The following is a 14,842-nucleotide window of genomic DNA, read 5'->3' as shown; positions in this document are numbered from 1 at the left end:
AGGGGTAATGGGTTCAAACCGGAACACAAGAGGTTCCACTTAAATTTGAGAAGAAACTTCTCAGTGAGGGTGACAGACACTGGAACAGGCTGCCCAGGGGGGTTGTGGAGTCTCCTACTCTGGAGACATTCAAAACCCGCCTGGACACCTTCCTGTGTAGCCTCCTCCAGGCGTTCCTGCTCCGGCAGGGATGGGGCTACGTGATCTTTGGGGTCCCTCCCAATCCCTGACGTTCTGGGATTCCGTGAACGCGCGCGCGGCGAACTACAACTCCCGGCAGTCTGTGCGGCGGGCGCCGACCGGCTTCCGGCCGGCTGGGGCTGCCCCGCGCGCGCGGCGGGACGGCGCGGAGCTGCAGAGCGCGGGGCCGCACGGAGCCGCCCCCGGGGCATCCGCCGCCATGCACAGGTACGGGGAGACGGGCAGCGCCCGCCGCCCGCAGCGCCATCCTCGCTGCCGGGCCGGGGGAGAACCGCGTGGGGCCCGGGCTGTGCGCGAGCTCTCGCGGAGGCGTGCGCGGTTTCCCCCTCTGCCCGGGGGTGTGCGTGGGAATCCGGTAGCCGGGAGCGCGCACGGGTCCCGGGGAAGCGCGCGTGGGTTCTTGAGGGCCCCCCGGTGTTCGGGGCGGGGGTGCGTGCGTGGATCCCCCGAGGTGCCTGGCAGCGGGGACTTGCGCGCCCAAGGCCGGGCGGGAGGCGCAGCGTGCGCGGGGTCCCGCGGCGGGCGGAGCGGGAACCGGCCCCGGGCCTCCCGCCGGCGGCGGCGCCCCCGCTGCGCGCCCAGGGCCGCCCCGCACCCCCCGCGCCTTCCCGCCGTCCGCCCCTTCCCGCCCCTCTGCGGCGGCTGGTGCCGGGGCCGCGTTCGGATCCCCGGCGCTGCGCGGCCTGCGCCGCCGCAATCGGCTTCTTTGGTCAGCGCCCTGCTCGCCTCGCCGCTCCGTCCTCGGGCGGCTGGTAGCGTGAAGCCGCCCGGCCGGGCGCACGGCTCCGCTGTGCCCGCTCCATGCGCGCCAGGCACCCACGGCTTTAGCTGGAGTTACTGCCCTGCACGGGGACGTGGGTTACCTGTGACTGTGAAATGCTGCAGTACAGGGAGCCCCATCCCGTGGTCGGTGTCAGTCTGGGTACCTTAAGATCTGGTGGGTTTTGATGTGTCCTCAGAAAACACCTCCAGGAGATCCCATCCTCCAGCAGCAATGTTTCCACCAGCTTCACCTGGGACTGGGACTCTAGCAAGACCTCGGAGTTTCTCTCTGGCATGGGAGTGTCTGTCCTTAAGAAGGACAAGCTGGGCAATGAAAACACGCCACAGGACCTGCTGGTGTCACCCTGTCCTCCCCAGAAACGGCAGAAGGTGAAGGAGAAGGAAAGAGACTTTGTCATTGTGCGCCGGCCTCGGCTGCTCCGAGAGCCAGAGTCAGGTACCATCATCCTGGTCCAGGTTTCATTGGCTCTTCAGTAGAGATGGAAAGTGGGCATCACAAGTCATTAGTACTATATTCTTTGCTTTTTTTGCTCTCTCCCAGAAGAATATGACTTCTAAATCTGGTCGCTTTCTGGCTTGGGCCGTTAAGTCCTGTTTTATACAAGCCTTTAAGCAGAGGTGATGTGTCTGGCTCCAGAACTGTGACCCATGTCAGCCATGGTCGTCTCCTGCTGGGCCCTGCCAGCCCGCCTGTGTGTGCCTGGGGATTGTGCTGCATGTCCCTGTGTCAGTCCTTGCTGCTGGGGACTTGTGTGGCACCTTGGTCCAGCATGGCCTTGAGCTGCATCTGTTGTTCTGCTCAGGGGGCCCATTCCAGGAGATGTTTTGCTCACATACCAAGCAGGGCCAGGCTCTTCACAAAATGTGGCTGCAGCTGCCAGATGAATATAGATTATTGGCACTGCCATCCCCAGTACAATCCACCCAGAAATCCCCATGTGAATGGTAACACCTTCTGGAGCCTTTTATCTGCTCATGAGAAGTTGAGATCACACCACGTCCTTTCAGATCAGATAATTCTTGGGGGGTCATATTTAGCATGCGTGTTTTAAGGAAAAAGCTTGGCATATGCTAGACATAAGAAGGCAAAGATTGCCGTAACGTCTTCAGCCTACAATGAAGAACTGAAAGGGGGATGAGTAGTGGGCTAACAGTGTAGCCTTCAGAGACTAGAGGTGTTTTTAGCAACCAAGCCAAACAAGGCATTTGATCAGCTTTAATTAGAACATGTTTCCTCTTTTCTTAAAGGTGTTTCTTGGGATGCACTTCCAGATGAATTGCTTTTGGCAATCTTTGCTTATTTGCCCCTGTATGATTTGTTGAAAGTTTCCCAGATTTGCAAGAGATGGCATCATCTTTCGTAAGTATTCTCATCATTTAGCAATAAGAAAACCTTTGCTTCAATAGACTGATAAATGTTCTGGTTCTCGCCTTGTTTATTCCTATGTAATTCAATCTGTGCTCTATGTGGGTTAAATGTATGTATAATCAAATGCAGCTCGCATTTTAACATTAGAAAGTTCTATTAAATGGCTTCCCTCCTCTCAGTCTTTAGTGACACTGTGGTTGTACTCATAGCGCTGACCCTTAATAACTCACTAACAAGTAAAATTCTGTGCCTTAGGTTTGATGAATCTCTGTGGCAGACTCTTGATCTGACTGGTAGAAATCTGCTGCCAGGAGTGATTGGACGGTTGCTGCCTGCAGGTGTTACTGTGTTCCGTTGCCCAAGATCATGTTTGTGGAATCCGCTGTTTAAAACGAGCAAGTAAGGCTTTTTCTTTGTGTTCTGGATCCTGAAACTACATCTCAAGTATCTCTTGATCTTTGGTTTCAAGGTCTCCACCAGTAGTAGCATTTGTGCTGTCTCTGGAGTGTGGAACAGCTGATCAGTGGTTAGGCAGGTCTTCAAGTAAGAGGAACTGCATTCACCCCTGACAGTTATTTAAAACCAATTTAATGCCATTTTTGAAAATATCAAGAACTATTATCCACTTGCAATTTATATCTCGTAGAACCATGAATTGCCAACATCTCCAGCATTTTAATATGGGAAACTCAACAGAATTCTGTAACTCCAGCAGGATATATTTTCAGCTGTTATGATGAATCTTGAAAATTTCTTGAAGATAGAGGTTGTGCAGTTTTGGCTGGTAGCTTAGCAGTAGGTCCAGTGAGCTTAGTAGTATGTCCAGTGTGCAGCTGAATACAACAGTATAATTTTTTTCTTCAAACTTTGCATTGTTTTAGTGTATTATTTGTGGTATGGGGAATCTGTGGAGTGGGTTTGAATGCAATTTCAGTAACTAGTCTTTCTCCTTTTTTTAGACCTCTCAAAGTTCAACATATGGATTTGTCGAACTGCACAGTGTCTGTTGCAGATCTCCAGAGTATTCTTTGTCGGTGTGAAAGGCTGCAGAACCTCAGCTTGGAGGGACTAGTGCTTTCTGATGACATCATCAAGTGAGTGTCATGTTTGGGAATATTCAGTAAATACCTCTTGTTTGGTGCTATCATTTTGTGCAAGGCTGGCAAACAAATGCAGTTGAGAGTTGCTTATTGTGGTAGGCTTTTGAAATGGCACCCCGCAGAGCTAGCTGGCAGGCTGAGTGAGCGGCCTCTTTCCTCTCTGTCCTCCAAGAGACAAGGAGGAAACACTCCTCTGGAAGAGTGTTTCTTGGTGGCTTTTTTTTAATTCCCCAAAGTAGTGGGAGCCTGAGAACTTGCACATCTCTCTAGGATTTATGTGTCCATTGGCTGTTCTCACAGCAAGCTGTACAGCAGATCTACTTTTATTTTCCATTTTCTGTTCTCCAAAGAGAACTTTGTGTTTGGGTTACAGTTTACTTTTTATTTTAAAGGGTCTCAGCAGCCCTCCCATTAGATGCTTGTTTTGCTTCTGTGTGGTTTCTCACTTCTTTGTTGGACTCCACACTGAGTGTTTGGAAAATTAGATTCTGTCAAGCACATGAACTGTTGTTTGGTTAAACTGGAAAGACACTAACAGGTGTGTGGTCAACCTGCTGTTCAATCACATCAGGTGGTTGTAGACATGCCAGAGACCATAGGTCTCTGCTTTTTACTTCTGGGCTTTCTGATGCCTTCTTCACACCAGAGAAGCCAAAAAAAAGGCACAAATAAAGCAATAGAGTTTGGCTTTTGATACCAGATTAAAAGTATCGGAAAACTTCGTACTAATTAGCAGCAGTGATGGAATTCTGTTGCCTTGTGTACAAATATAGACACCGGGTGTAAGGGTTTTTCCAGGTTGGGCCAACTACATGTCTGCTCTGGTCTTTCAAACAAATGCATTCAGGGGGATGCTATTTGGACATGTGTCTTCACACAATCACACAATGGTTGGGGTTGGAGGGGACCTCTAGAGATCATCTAGTCCAACCTACCTGCTAAAGCAGCTACACCTAGAGTAGATCACACAGGAATGTGTCCAGGTGGTTTTGAATGTCTCCAGAGAAGGAGACTCCACAACCTCTCTGGGCAGCCTGTTCCAGGGCTCTGGCACCCTCAAAGTAAAGAAGTTTCTCCTGATATTCAGATGAAAACTCCTGTGCTTCAATCTGTACCCATTGCCCCTCATGCTATTGTTGGGCACTACTGAAAGGAGTCTGGTCCCATCTTCTTGACAACCACCCTTGAGATATTTTTAAACATTGATAAGATCCCCTCTTAGCTTTCTCTTCTCCAGGCTGAACAGACCCAGCTCTTTCAGTCTCTCCTCATCAGAGAGGTGCTGTAGGCCCCTCGTCATCTTTGTAGACCACTGCTGGACTCCCTCCAGTAATTCCTTGTCCTTCTTAAACTGGGGAGCCCGGAACTGGACACAGAACTCCAGATGCACCATCACCAGGGCAGAGTAGAAGGGGAGGACAACCTTCCTCGACCTGCTGGTCACACTTTTGATAATGCACCCTAGGATACCATTGGCCTTCTTGGCCACAGAGACACATTGTTGACTCACGGTCAACCTGTTGTCCACCATAACTCCCAAGTCCTTCTCTGCAGAGCTGATTTCCAGCAGGTCCACACCTAACCTGTACTGGTGCCTGGGGTTATTCCTCTCCGGGTGCAGGACCCTGCACTTGCTCTTGTTGAACTTCATCAGGTTCTTCCTTGGCCAGTCCTCCAGCCTGTCCAGGTCTCTCTGGATGGCAGCACAGCCTTCTGGTGCGTCAGCCCTTCCTCCCAGCTTGGTGTCATCAGCAATCTTGCTGAGGGTGCACGCAGTTTCTTCATCCAGGTCATTGATGAACACGCTGAACAGGACTGAACCAAGTACTGACCCCTGGGGAACCCCACTAACTACAGGTCTCCAAACAGACCTTGTTCCATTGATCACAACCCTCTGAGCTCGCCATCCAGCCAGTTCATGATCCATCTCACTGTGCACTCATCTAGCCTGAACTTCCTGAGCTTTCCTATGAGGAGGTTGTGAGAGATGGTGTAAAAAGCCTTTCTGAAGTCAAAGTAGGCAATATCCACTGCTCTTCCATTGTGTATCAGCCAGTCATACCATCACAGAAGGCTATCAGATTGGTCAAACATGATTTCTCTTTGATGAATCCATGCTGACTACTCCTGATAATTCTTTTTCTCCACATGCTTGGAGATGATGCCCAGAATGAGCTATTCCATGACCTTTACACTGATGTGACTAGAGTGATGTTGCCTTTCCCCCAGTTCCCAGGCACCTCTCCTGCTCTGCAAGACCTTTCAAAGATGATGGAGTGTGACTTAGCAATAACATCTGCCAACTCTCTCCACACTCTTTGGTGCATCCCATCAGGGCCCATGGGTTTGTGCATGTCCAGTTTGTGTAAATGATCTCTAACCTGCTTCTCCTCAAGCAAGGGAACCTTTTGCCAGACTTCCTCTTGTATCTCTAGGGTCTGGGATTCCTGAGGGTCAGTTTTAGCAGTAAAGATGGAAGCGAAGAAGGCATTCAGTAACTCTGTCTTCTCTGTATTGTCTGTCACCAGGGCACCCTCCTCATTCAGCAGTGGACCTACATTTTCTCTAACCTTCCTTTCGCTGCTGATGTACTTGAAGAAGCCCTTCTTGTTGTCTTTGACATCCCTGGCGAGGTTTAAGTCCAAGTGAAGCTTGGGCTTCATCACTGCATCCCTGCACACTCTAATAGTCTCCTTGTATTCTTTCCAGGTGGTCTGTCCCTTTTTCCACATTCCATAAACATCCTTCTTCCACCTGAGTTTTGACAGGAGCTCCTTACTCATCCATGCTGGCCTCTTACTCTCTTTACTTGATTTCTTGTTCATAGGGATGCATCAGTCTTGAGCTTGAATGAAGTGATGTTTGAATATTAGCCAGCTCTCTCAGACCCCCCTGCCTTCTAGAGCCCAAACCCATAGGATTCTTCTAAGCAGAACCCTGAAGAGGCCAAAGTTTGCCCTGCTGAAGTCCATGGTTTTAGTCCTACTTATTGTCATGCTTCCTCCACACAGGATCCTGAATTTCACCATCTCATGGTCACTGCAGCCAAGGCTGCCCCCAATTTTGACATCTCCAACTAATTATTCTTGGTTTGTTAGAACAAGGTCTAGCAAGATGCTTCTCCTCATCGGCTTCACCACCATCTGTGTCAAAAAGTTGTCGCCAATGATCTGTAGGAGCCTCCTGGACTGTGCGTGCTTAGCTGTGTTACTTCCAGCTGTCTGTAGAAAGCCTCAACAGCTTCCTCCTCCTGATCTGGTGGCGTGTAGTAAACTCCCACAACAGTGTCCCTCTTGTTAGCTTGTCCCTTAATTTTTACCCATAAAGATTCAACTCACTTGTTGTCCCCCTATGCAGGCGGAGTTCAAGACATTCAAGTTGCTCTCTCACATGAAGTGCAACTCCTCCACCTTGCCTGGCTGGCCTGCCTTTCCTGAAAAGTACATAGCCCTCCGTAGCAGCATTCCAGTTGTGAACTGTCCCACCACGTCTCCTTAATAGCAATGAGGTCATGGTCCTGTGAACATGCATAGATCTCAAATTCTTGCTGTTTATTCCCCATGCTACACGTGTTGGTGTACAGACACTTCAGTTAAGTACTCAAGCATGCGGGTTCCTCATCAGGGGTACAGAAAATCTGCAGCTGTGCGTACCCTTGAGGTGGCTGGCCCTCTGGTTCTCATCCTTGGGAGCAGCTAAGGAATGTTTGTCGCTACTCTGATTGGTCTGGCGTGTTCCCTAGTTGGACATGATTGCGTGAGCATCACCACTTTGGACCCCACCCCCCAAGCTTATCAATTTAGAGCCTGATTCACCTCACCCCTCTGTGCTTGCAGTCTCATCCCACAGCATGTTTTGTTCTGGAATAACCTCCATCTTGCAGAAGTGTGACTTTAGAAATGGGGTAATTACTTTATCTTTTGTAGAGTTACAGTCACCTCTAATAAGCCATGGTTCTCCTCATCTACTCCACTCTGGTGAGACCCCACCTGCAATACTGCATTCAGCTCTGGGACTCCCAACATAAGAGGCATGTGGACCTGTTGGAGCATGTCCAGAGGAGGGCTGTGAAAATGATCAGAGGGCTGGAACAGCTCTGCTGTGAGGACAGGCTGAGAGAGTTGGGGTTGTTTGGTCTGGAGAAGGGAAGGCTCCAGAGAGACTTTATATCTGCCTTCCAGCACCTAAAGAGGCCCTACAAGAAAGCTGGAGAGGGACTTTTTACAAGGGCATGTAGTGATAGGTCAAGGGGTAATGGCTTTAAACTGAAAGAGGGGAGATCTAGATTAGATAGAAGGAAGAAATTCTTCATCATGAGGGTGGGGAGGCACTGGCACAGAGAAACTGTGGATGTCCCATCCCTGGAAGTGTTCAAGGTCAGGTTGGATGGGTTTTGAGCAACCTAGTCTAGTGGAAGGTGATCCTGCCCATGGCAGGGCATTTGGAACTAGATAATTTTTAGGGTCCCTTCCAGCCTAAACTATTCTATTATTCTGTGGTATGTGTTTAATGGCATATAATAGGAGAAGATGAAAATAAATTGTTTCCTTTTAAACTTAGTAGTTTATAAATACGCAAACTTTTCAGGAGTGTCAGGTAAGTATCCCTTTCAAAGTTTTACTGTGATGCAGCAAGTACAGAGCTGAGATCCTTAGTGAATCTTAGGCTGGTCACTTTGCTAAAGATGCAGTGGGGCCTGTTTAACAAATAATTATGTGCTGGGGTCTTGGCTCTTAATGACACATCCTAGCAATGCAAGCAATGTTCCAACATTTAAATTTTATCAGACCTTTTTTTTTTTCTTCTCTACAGGAGTATAGCTAAGAATCCCAGTTTGATCCGACTGAATCTCTGTGGGTGCTCAGGGTTTTCTGCAGAAGCACTGGAGCTGATGTTGAGCAGCTGTTCTATGTAAGATAAAAATAGTTTTTGCCATTCCTACTTAGTTCCATTTCTGAGAAAAATGATACTTTTTATTTTTTCCATAGACATCTCAATTGTACTTGTCTTAACTATCATTTTTATTAGCCTGTTTGTGTTCCTAGATGTCTAACAGTTGATTGTTAGCTGAACAGTCAGGTAGTTTCTCCCTATCAAGCTATTTTCTTCTTTAATAGGACAAACGTACTCCAGTAGTTTTTCATGAGTTTCCTTAATCATCCTTAAAGGAAGTCTTGTTAGTGAGTAAATCCCATTTACGTTCCTTTGATTATAATGTAAATTTGATTTTCTTCATGAAAGCAGTATGTAGTCCTCACGAAGTGTAAGTATGGTGGGTTTTTTTGAAACTGAAAAGTGGAATCCCAGAGCTCCTTTTGCAGAGTACAGCATGAATGGCAGAAAACATTGTGCCTTTCCATCCATGATAGAAGAGTCCTTCAGTAACCTTCTATTTCATGAAGCACTGTGTTTAGATTGACAGCTCAAATAATTAAACCATCTGGCAGGAAGTTGCTGAACTGAGCCTCAGTCAATCTGGGATTTATATCCTGATCTTTCTGCTGACTTCCTGTGAGATGCCGGACAATCTATTTAATCTTTACTTCTGCAAAAGCATGTTTTTAATCAAGTTGCAAGTTAATGGACAGAAAAAGCCCTAATCTTTCTCTGCCTCTCATGGGTAGATAACGCTTTCTATTGCTTGGTTTCATTACTTGGATCATGAGCTCTTTAGAGAATGACAATCTGTACAGTGCACAGTGAACAGCAGATGGCAAACCTGATCCTAGGAATGCTAGTGTCAACTTAACTGTTTGTTTTTTCATTTACGCAGAGATTGCCAGCTAAAGACTCTTGTGCTCTTCATTTTGTCTTTGTCCTCTGATTACAACAACTTCACAAAACAGTTTGTCCCAGCCAGGAATGGTGATAGGCTATAGGTAGTCAAGCATATAAAAGAGAGTTAAGGTCACAGAGAGTTAAGGCCAGTGCTTATATGAAACTACGAAGTATTTTATCCTAATTAGGATTAATTGGTCATCTGACCAAGGCTGATAAAGGATAGCCTTTTTTCTGCTCAATGTGAACATCTGTTCAGTAGTAACAGATTCAGGTCACGCACCAGAAGCAAGATGAAAAGACAGTGTCTCCCCTTGGCAGTCCTGAGAGAGAACCATTTCACTTCCTAAGATTTTGTTGAATCATTCCAGTTGGAAGTCACTTGGGAAGTCACTTTAACCCTTTGTTCAGAGCAGGGCCTAAATTCAGGACTGGCCAAGCTGATGAGGATCTTTCTTGTTGGATCCTGAAAACCTGCAAAGACAGATTCCACAGCCTCGCTGGGCAACATGTTCCAGTCCTTAATTGTAGTGAAATTTTTAGGAATGAATACAGGAAGTTGGTAATAGACATGTTAAAAGTTTTTGCCTTAAAAGTATCAACTGTAATAGATAATATTAGAACTCAAACTGTATTTCAGTTATTCTTCCAAACAACTCTTTGTTCATTTGTGTGTAGGTTGGAGGAGTTGAACTTGTCCTGGTGTGACTTCACAGCCACCCATGTCAAAGCAGCAGTCAATCATGTTACTTCAAAAGTAATCCAATTAAATTTAAGTGGATACAGACAGAATCTACAAATGGCAGGTAAATAGCAGCATGGCAAGCTTTTATCCCACTATAGGATAAAACAACAGGCCATAAATTTTCTTCTGGTTGTTGTCTTGGTAGATTTCTACATGAGTATTGTTTGAATTATTCAGTTGTTAAGTTGCTGGTGCATTTGACTTTTATGATCAGTTCTTTGGGCAAAATGGATCTGTTTTGCTGAGGATTAAAAAAGTCCCTGTAATGTATCTTGGTAGGCAGACTGTATTAAATCTTACATGTGTATCTTTTTAACAAAATTGTGGGGGTCCAGTAGAGAAGATATGAACAAATGTATATGGAAGTGAGTATGCTGTATAAAGCATGTTTGTCTTATTACTGAAAGATGGACTGACTCTATGTGACCTCTTTTCAGACGTTAAAACGCTGGTGGAAAGATGTCCTTTCCTCACCCATTTAGATCTAAGGTAAGAAGACTTGTGGAGCTAGTCCTAAATCCCTGTGGTTCAGGGGATTACAAACTCTGTTGCAGTGAAGGAATTACATAGCAGTAATTTATGATTGTGTAGGATTGCACAACCAGAAAACACTTTTTATGCTATGTGGCATGACCTAATCTGGAGCACGTAACTAGCTTGAAGATGTATTTATTACCTTAGCCTAAATATTATGTACATATATATAGGATTTGTTAACTAACAAGTGATTGTAGGCAATAGGTAGAGTGGAATGAAATATTCAGATGCATACAGTTAATGAGCTTAGCATTCTAGAGAGGGTTTAGTTCAGCTCTGATACAAATTTGTTACTTGGTCATAGAACCATTTTAAAAAAAAAAGGTATATTTTGATTTTGACCTAGCCAATTAAAATATTTTGAAATCTCAGTGTGTGAAGTAATTATATTCTCATGGCATGAGAAGTTCATATTCATTAAATTTCTCTGTCTGAATTTTGGAAATAACCAAATTTACTGCTGCTTTGTACTTAAACCTCTATTTCATATGCTTTCATGTACAGCGACAGTGTGATGTTGAAGCCTAAGTGCTTCCAGTATTTTCATCAACTCATCTTTCTAGAACATCTGTGTCTTAGCCGATGTTACCAGATATCACCTGCTGCATTAGTGTAAGTAATCTTTAAATGGCTTTAGTTCGCTGTTCATACAGAAGGTAAGTTAATTTAAGCTTGCTTTATTTTAGGTTTAAAATTGCAAGTACTGTTTTGAAAAACTGACTGGTATGAGGAATTAGGAAGAAGGAACTGAGATAAAATGACTGTTAGTGTGTACCGTTGAGAATCCAGACTGGAACCAAAGGTATCTGAGATAAGGTTTCCATGATGTCAGTCTGTGCCCATGGAACTTGCTGCTCAGTGTGTGCACCGTGTCTTCCTTCAATAGCGTGATACTGCTGGTGCTCATTGCTGAGAGGTGCAGCTGGAGGTTCCAGTCCTGCCAGTGACCAGGGCCGGTATCAACCTTAGGCTTTCAGTTATGCAAGGAAGGTGTAGTCCTTTGAAGAGTTACCAGAGCTGACAGTACTTGCTGACTAGCTAATCTCTTTATATTCCTTTGCTTTTTGTGTGCAGCTGTGTCAGTTATTGTTGCCGCTGAAACACAGCTTAGTTACTTGGTGGGTTTTTCCTGCCTTTTATTAGTATAGCAGCTATCCACCTTAATCCTCTCAGGAAGGATGTCAATCCTAAGTAAATGATCAACCCCAAGGTGTTTTGAGAGGAACAGGACTCTCAAAATGGGAATCTGAAGAACGTTTTCTGTAGCAGTGTGTGCTGTCATAAGCTTGTGTGCCTCTGCCTTTTGATTTTGTCCATTACTTGCTTACAGATTCACAGTTCACATGATGACTGGGAAAACGTGAAGCAATCACGAACCCAGGGCTGGCTGCTTTCCAAAATGTCCCAGCAAACTGGAGACTGATAGTACCTAGGGGCTTGTGTCCTCTGAACAACAGCCTGAAGCTTCATGTGAGGCAGTTCCTTCCACTTGCTATAAATATTTAAGTCCAGGGAAATGGAACGGGAGGAACCAGTTTGTTTTCACTGTGTCTGAGAGAAACAGCAAGAAGCATTTTATTCAGCCAGTTTCCTGAATTACCAGTACGGAGAACTAGTTTCAATTAAATATGTGCTTTTAAGAAGTGGGAAGGGGAATTTAGCTTAAGTAGTTCTCTTCTAAAAAAATAGTAGAAATGCAGTTATGTAGTTTGGTTACAGACTGGAAAAAAAAAGTTCAGGTTAATGATTAGTTTCTTATTTTTCTCCTTCTAGAGAACTTGGTGAAATTCCAACATTAAAGACTCTTCAGGTATTTGGAATAGTGACTGATAGCTCTCTACAGCTTCTCAAGGAAACACTTCCTGACATGAAGATCAATTGTTCACATTTTACAACTATTGCAAGGCCAACTGTTGGCAGTAAAAAGAACCATGAGATTTGGGGTATCAAATGCAGATTGACACTGACAAATCCTAGTGGCTTATGATCATGTACAATGTTCTGGATGCAATGGACACACTGCATGTAGTGAAGCTCCTTACAAAACAGAGTGCTGGAGCACCTTTAATCATAGTACTGTTTTTGTAAAAAGCATTCTAACTTCTTAGTGCCTTAATGTAGTTTCATAAATATTTTTACAGTATTTTTTTACTTAAAGTCTTTAGGTGACCTGATCTGATGATCTATGAGCAATTGCAGAATTTTTCTCTAAGTCATTTTTTTTACAGGAGAGCTTTTTTTAAAAAATAAAATTATGAAACAGTCATGGTAATTAAATAGTGTCAGCCTCTGGCAACTGTTGCAGGTTCTGATGGGGCTTTTGTTGCTCCAAGGTGTTCTTAAAGGTGTTTTTGGTTAACTCTTACCAGCAATGAAACTCCTGAAACAGCTTGTAGAGGTGCTAGATATCTTATTAGGGGTTCTAAAAAAATTGTCTTGGTCTGAGTTTACAGAACGCAAAATTAATCATCATATTAAACCTATTCAAATCCTTAATTGAACAAGATGTACAGTAAGATAAGAAGCTACCTGCTGTTCAGGAGAGGAACAGAGGACTGAGTCTGAATTCACCAAACCTGAAAACAGTAAATTGTGGAAGGGATGTCTACATAAAAGCAGACAAGAGACAACTCAGTACTGTACAAGTTAAGATGTGGTATAAAGGAGCTACACTGAAGTTTAGCAGGTAACATCTACAATCTGAAACAATCTGAAACAATCTGAAAACCTCAGTCAGAACAAGGATCTGTAAAAGTAGATGCTGGCTATCAATTGTTTCATGGTGTGGTGCTAGGTTTTCTGATCAGATATTACAAAACCTCTATGTAGCTTCTGTAGCTTGATAGCAGATAAAACTTTTTAAAAATATTATCTTATTTCCTTTAAAGAGTAATATCTTTAAACTGCAACTGATGAGTTGGCAGAAATACTGCAGGAGGGCTCAAATGCTTCTAGATCTCAGACCAAAAAAAAAAACCTGGGACCACAGTATAAGAGCACTGAAAGGAAGAGATACTTTGGTGCTATTGACATCAATTTCTCTTTTGGAATAGCTTGTTTGTTGTATCATTTAACTTCTTGTACCTGTAACACTGACCACTACTGTTTAATGTTGGTTTGGTTTTTTTTAAAGTCAGATGGAAAGCTGAGTAGTTGTCCAAAACAAAATGAAACCAAGCCAAAATAAACACCAACCAACAATGAAAATAAAACAAAACCAAGCTAAGGAAAGGGATGGGCAATGACTTTAAATAAAACTTTGATCTGGGCCCTAATGCATAAACCCAGAATGTTCCAGCAGGTGTGTTAGTTGATAAGTCCTAGGGCAAAACTTGCACCCTGCATAGCGCATGAGTGTGCAGCTGTTCCCATGGATGGAGTGAGCAAGTGGTGAATTTAATCACAGATGTTTTAGGTTACCCTACAGCTTTACTGTATAGCTGTTGCCTAGTTGTAGTGTTTACCATCACAGTCTGAAGAGTTCGGGAATAAATCCCTGGTTGTACAGATTACTTACTGTGGAAAGCTGTACGAGTATTAGTTTTATATTGAATTCACTTTTCTATAGTGTAGAAAACACAGCACTATCTCATTAATCTGTTCTAAATTGTTTCATTTTTTATTAAACAGAGTGTAAGTAACACTTGAGTTGCTAATGGGCTTTTGCCCCTTAGAGAGGAGTAAATGGACAACATATCTTATGAAAGATGGGAGTGGAGAAGTGATGGGAGGTTTGGGGATACTGGATATTTGATATTCTACTGCTTCACAATTTGCAGCCTTCGGTTTATGCCTTAAATTGCTTCAAGAAAAAAAAAAATCTTTGCAGCACTATTGTAAATGCTTCTTCTCCCTTTGCACAATGTAACACAATACAACTTCTCTTGCATTTAATAAAGATTAAGGAATTGCTATATTGTACAAAGTGACTGATGAATTGGAGAACACTTACTGACTTGGTCCCACTTTTGTGTCATGAGATTAAAAAAAAAAAAAAAAAAAAAGATAGATTTGTCCAAGCAATGTCTGAACAGTGGTGGTTTAGAGGACAGGGTGTTATACATTTAGCATTTAACAGGCTGCTTTGGGATAGTAGTATGGCTTTAGCCATACATTAGTACCAGGTTCAGTTTTGGAAGGGGCTGAACATTTCTGTTGCAGGTCTATTCGTTATGATGGCAGCTGTAGCATAGTGTGAGTTAGCATAATGTAATATAACATAACAATCTAATATAGGATAATAATATATATTATATGCATTATAATATATATGTAATATAATATATAGATAATGTAGTGTAGCATAATGGAAGTCCTCTGGGTAGGGTG

At 44.1% G+C, this 14,842-nt stretch overlaps 1 protein-coding gene across 1 annotated transcript; it reads left to right on the top strand.

Annotated features, from left to right (window-relative positions):
• Positions 1-236: 236 nt before the first annotated feature.
• SKP2 (S-phase kinase associated protein 2) lies at positions 237-14,285 on the top strand. Its single transcript, XM_080362659.1, has 10 exons — positions 237-408; positions 1,161-1,420; positions 2,233-2,344; positions 2,609-2,752; positions 3,313-3,447; positions 8,266-8,364; positions 9,910-10,037; positions 10,414-10,465; positions 11,018-11,125; positions 12,287-14,285. The coding sequence occupies exons 1-10, from the start codon at positions 401-403 to the stop codon at positions 12,498-12,500; spliced, it is 1,260 nt and encodes a 419-aa protein (XP_080218785.1). The 5' UTR covers positions 237-400; the 3' UTR covers positions 12,501-14,285.
• Positions 14,286-14,842: the final 557 nt, after the last annotated feature.

This window comes from Nesoenas mayeri, assembly GCF_963082525.1.
Source record: "Nesoenas mayeri genome assembly, chromosome: Z".
NCBI classification, from domain to species: domain Eukaryota; kingdom Metazoa; phylum Chordata; class Aves; order Columbiformes; family Columbidae; genus Nesoenas; species Nesoenas mayeri.
The sequence above is the reverse complement of the archived record's forward strand: the minus strand, read 5'-3'. Positions and strand labels throughout refer to the sequence as shown.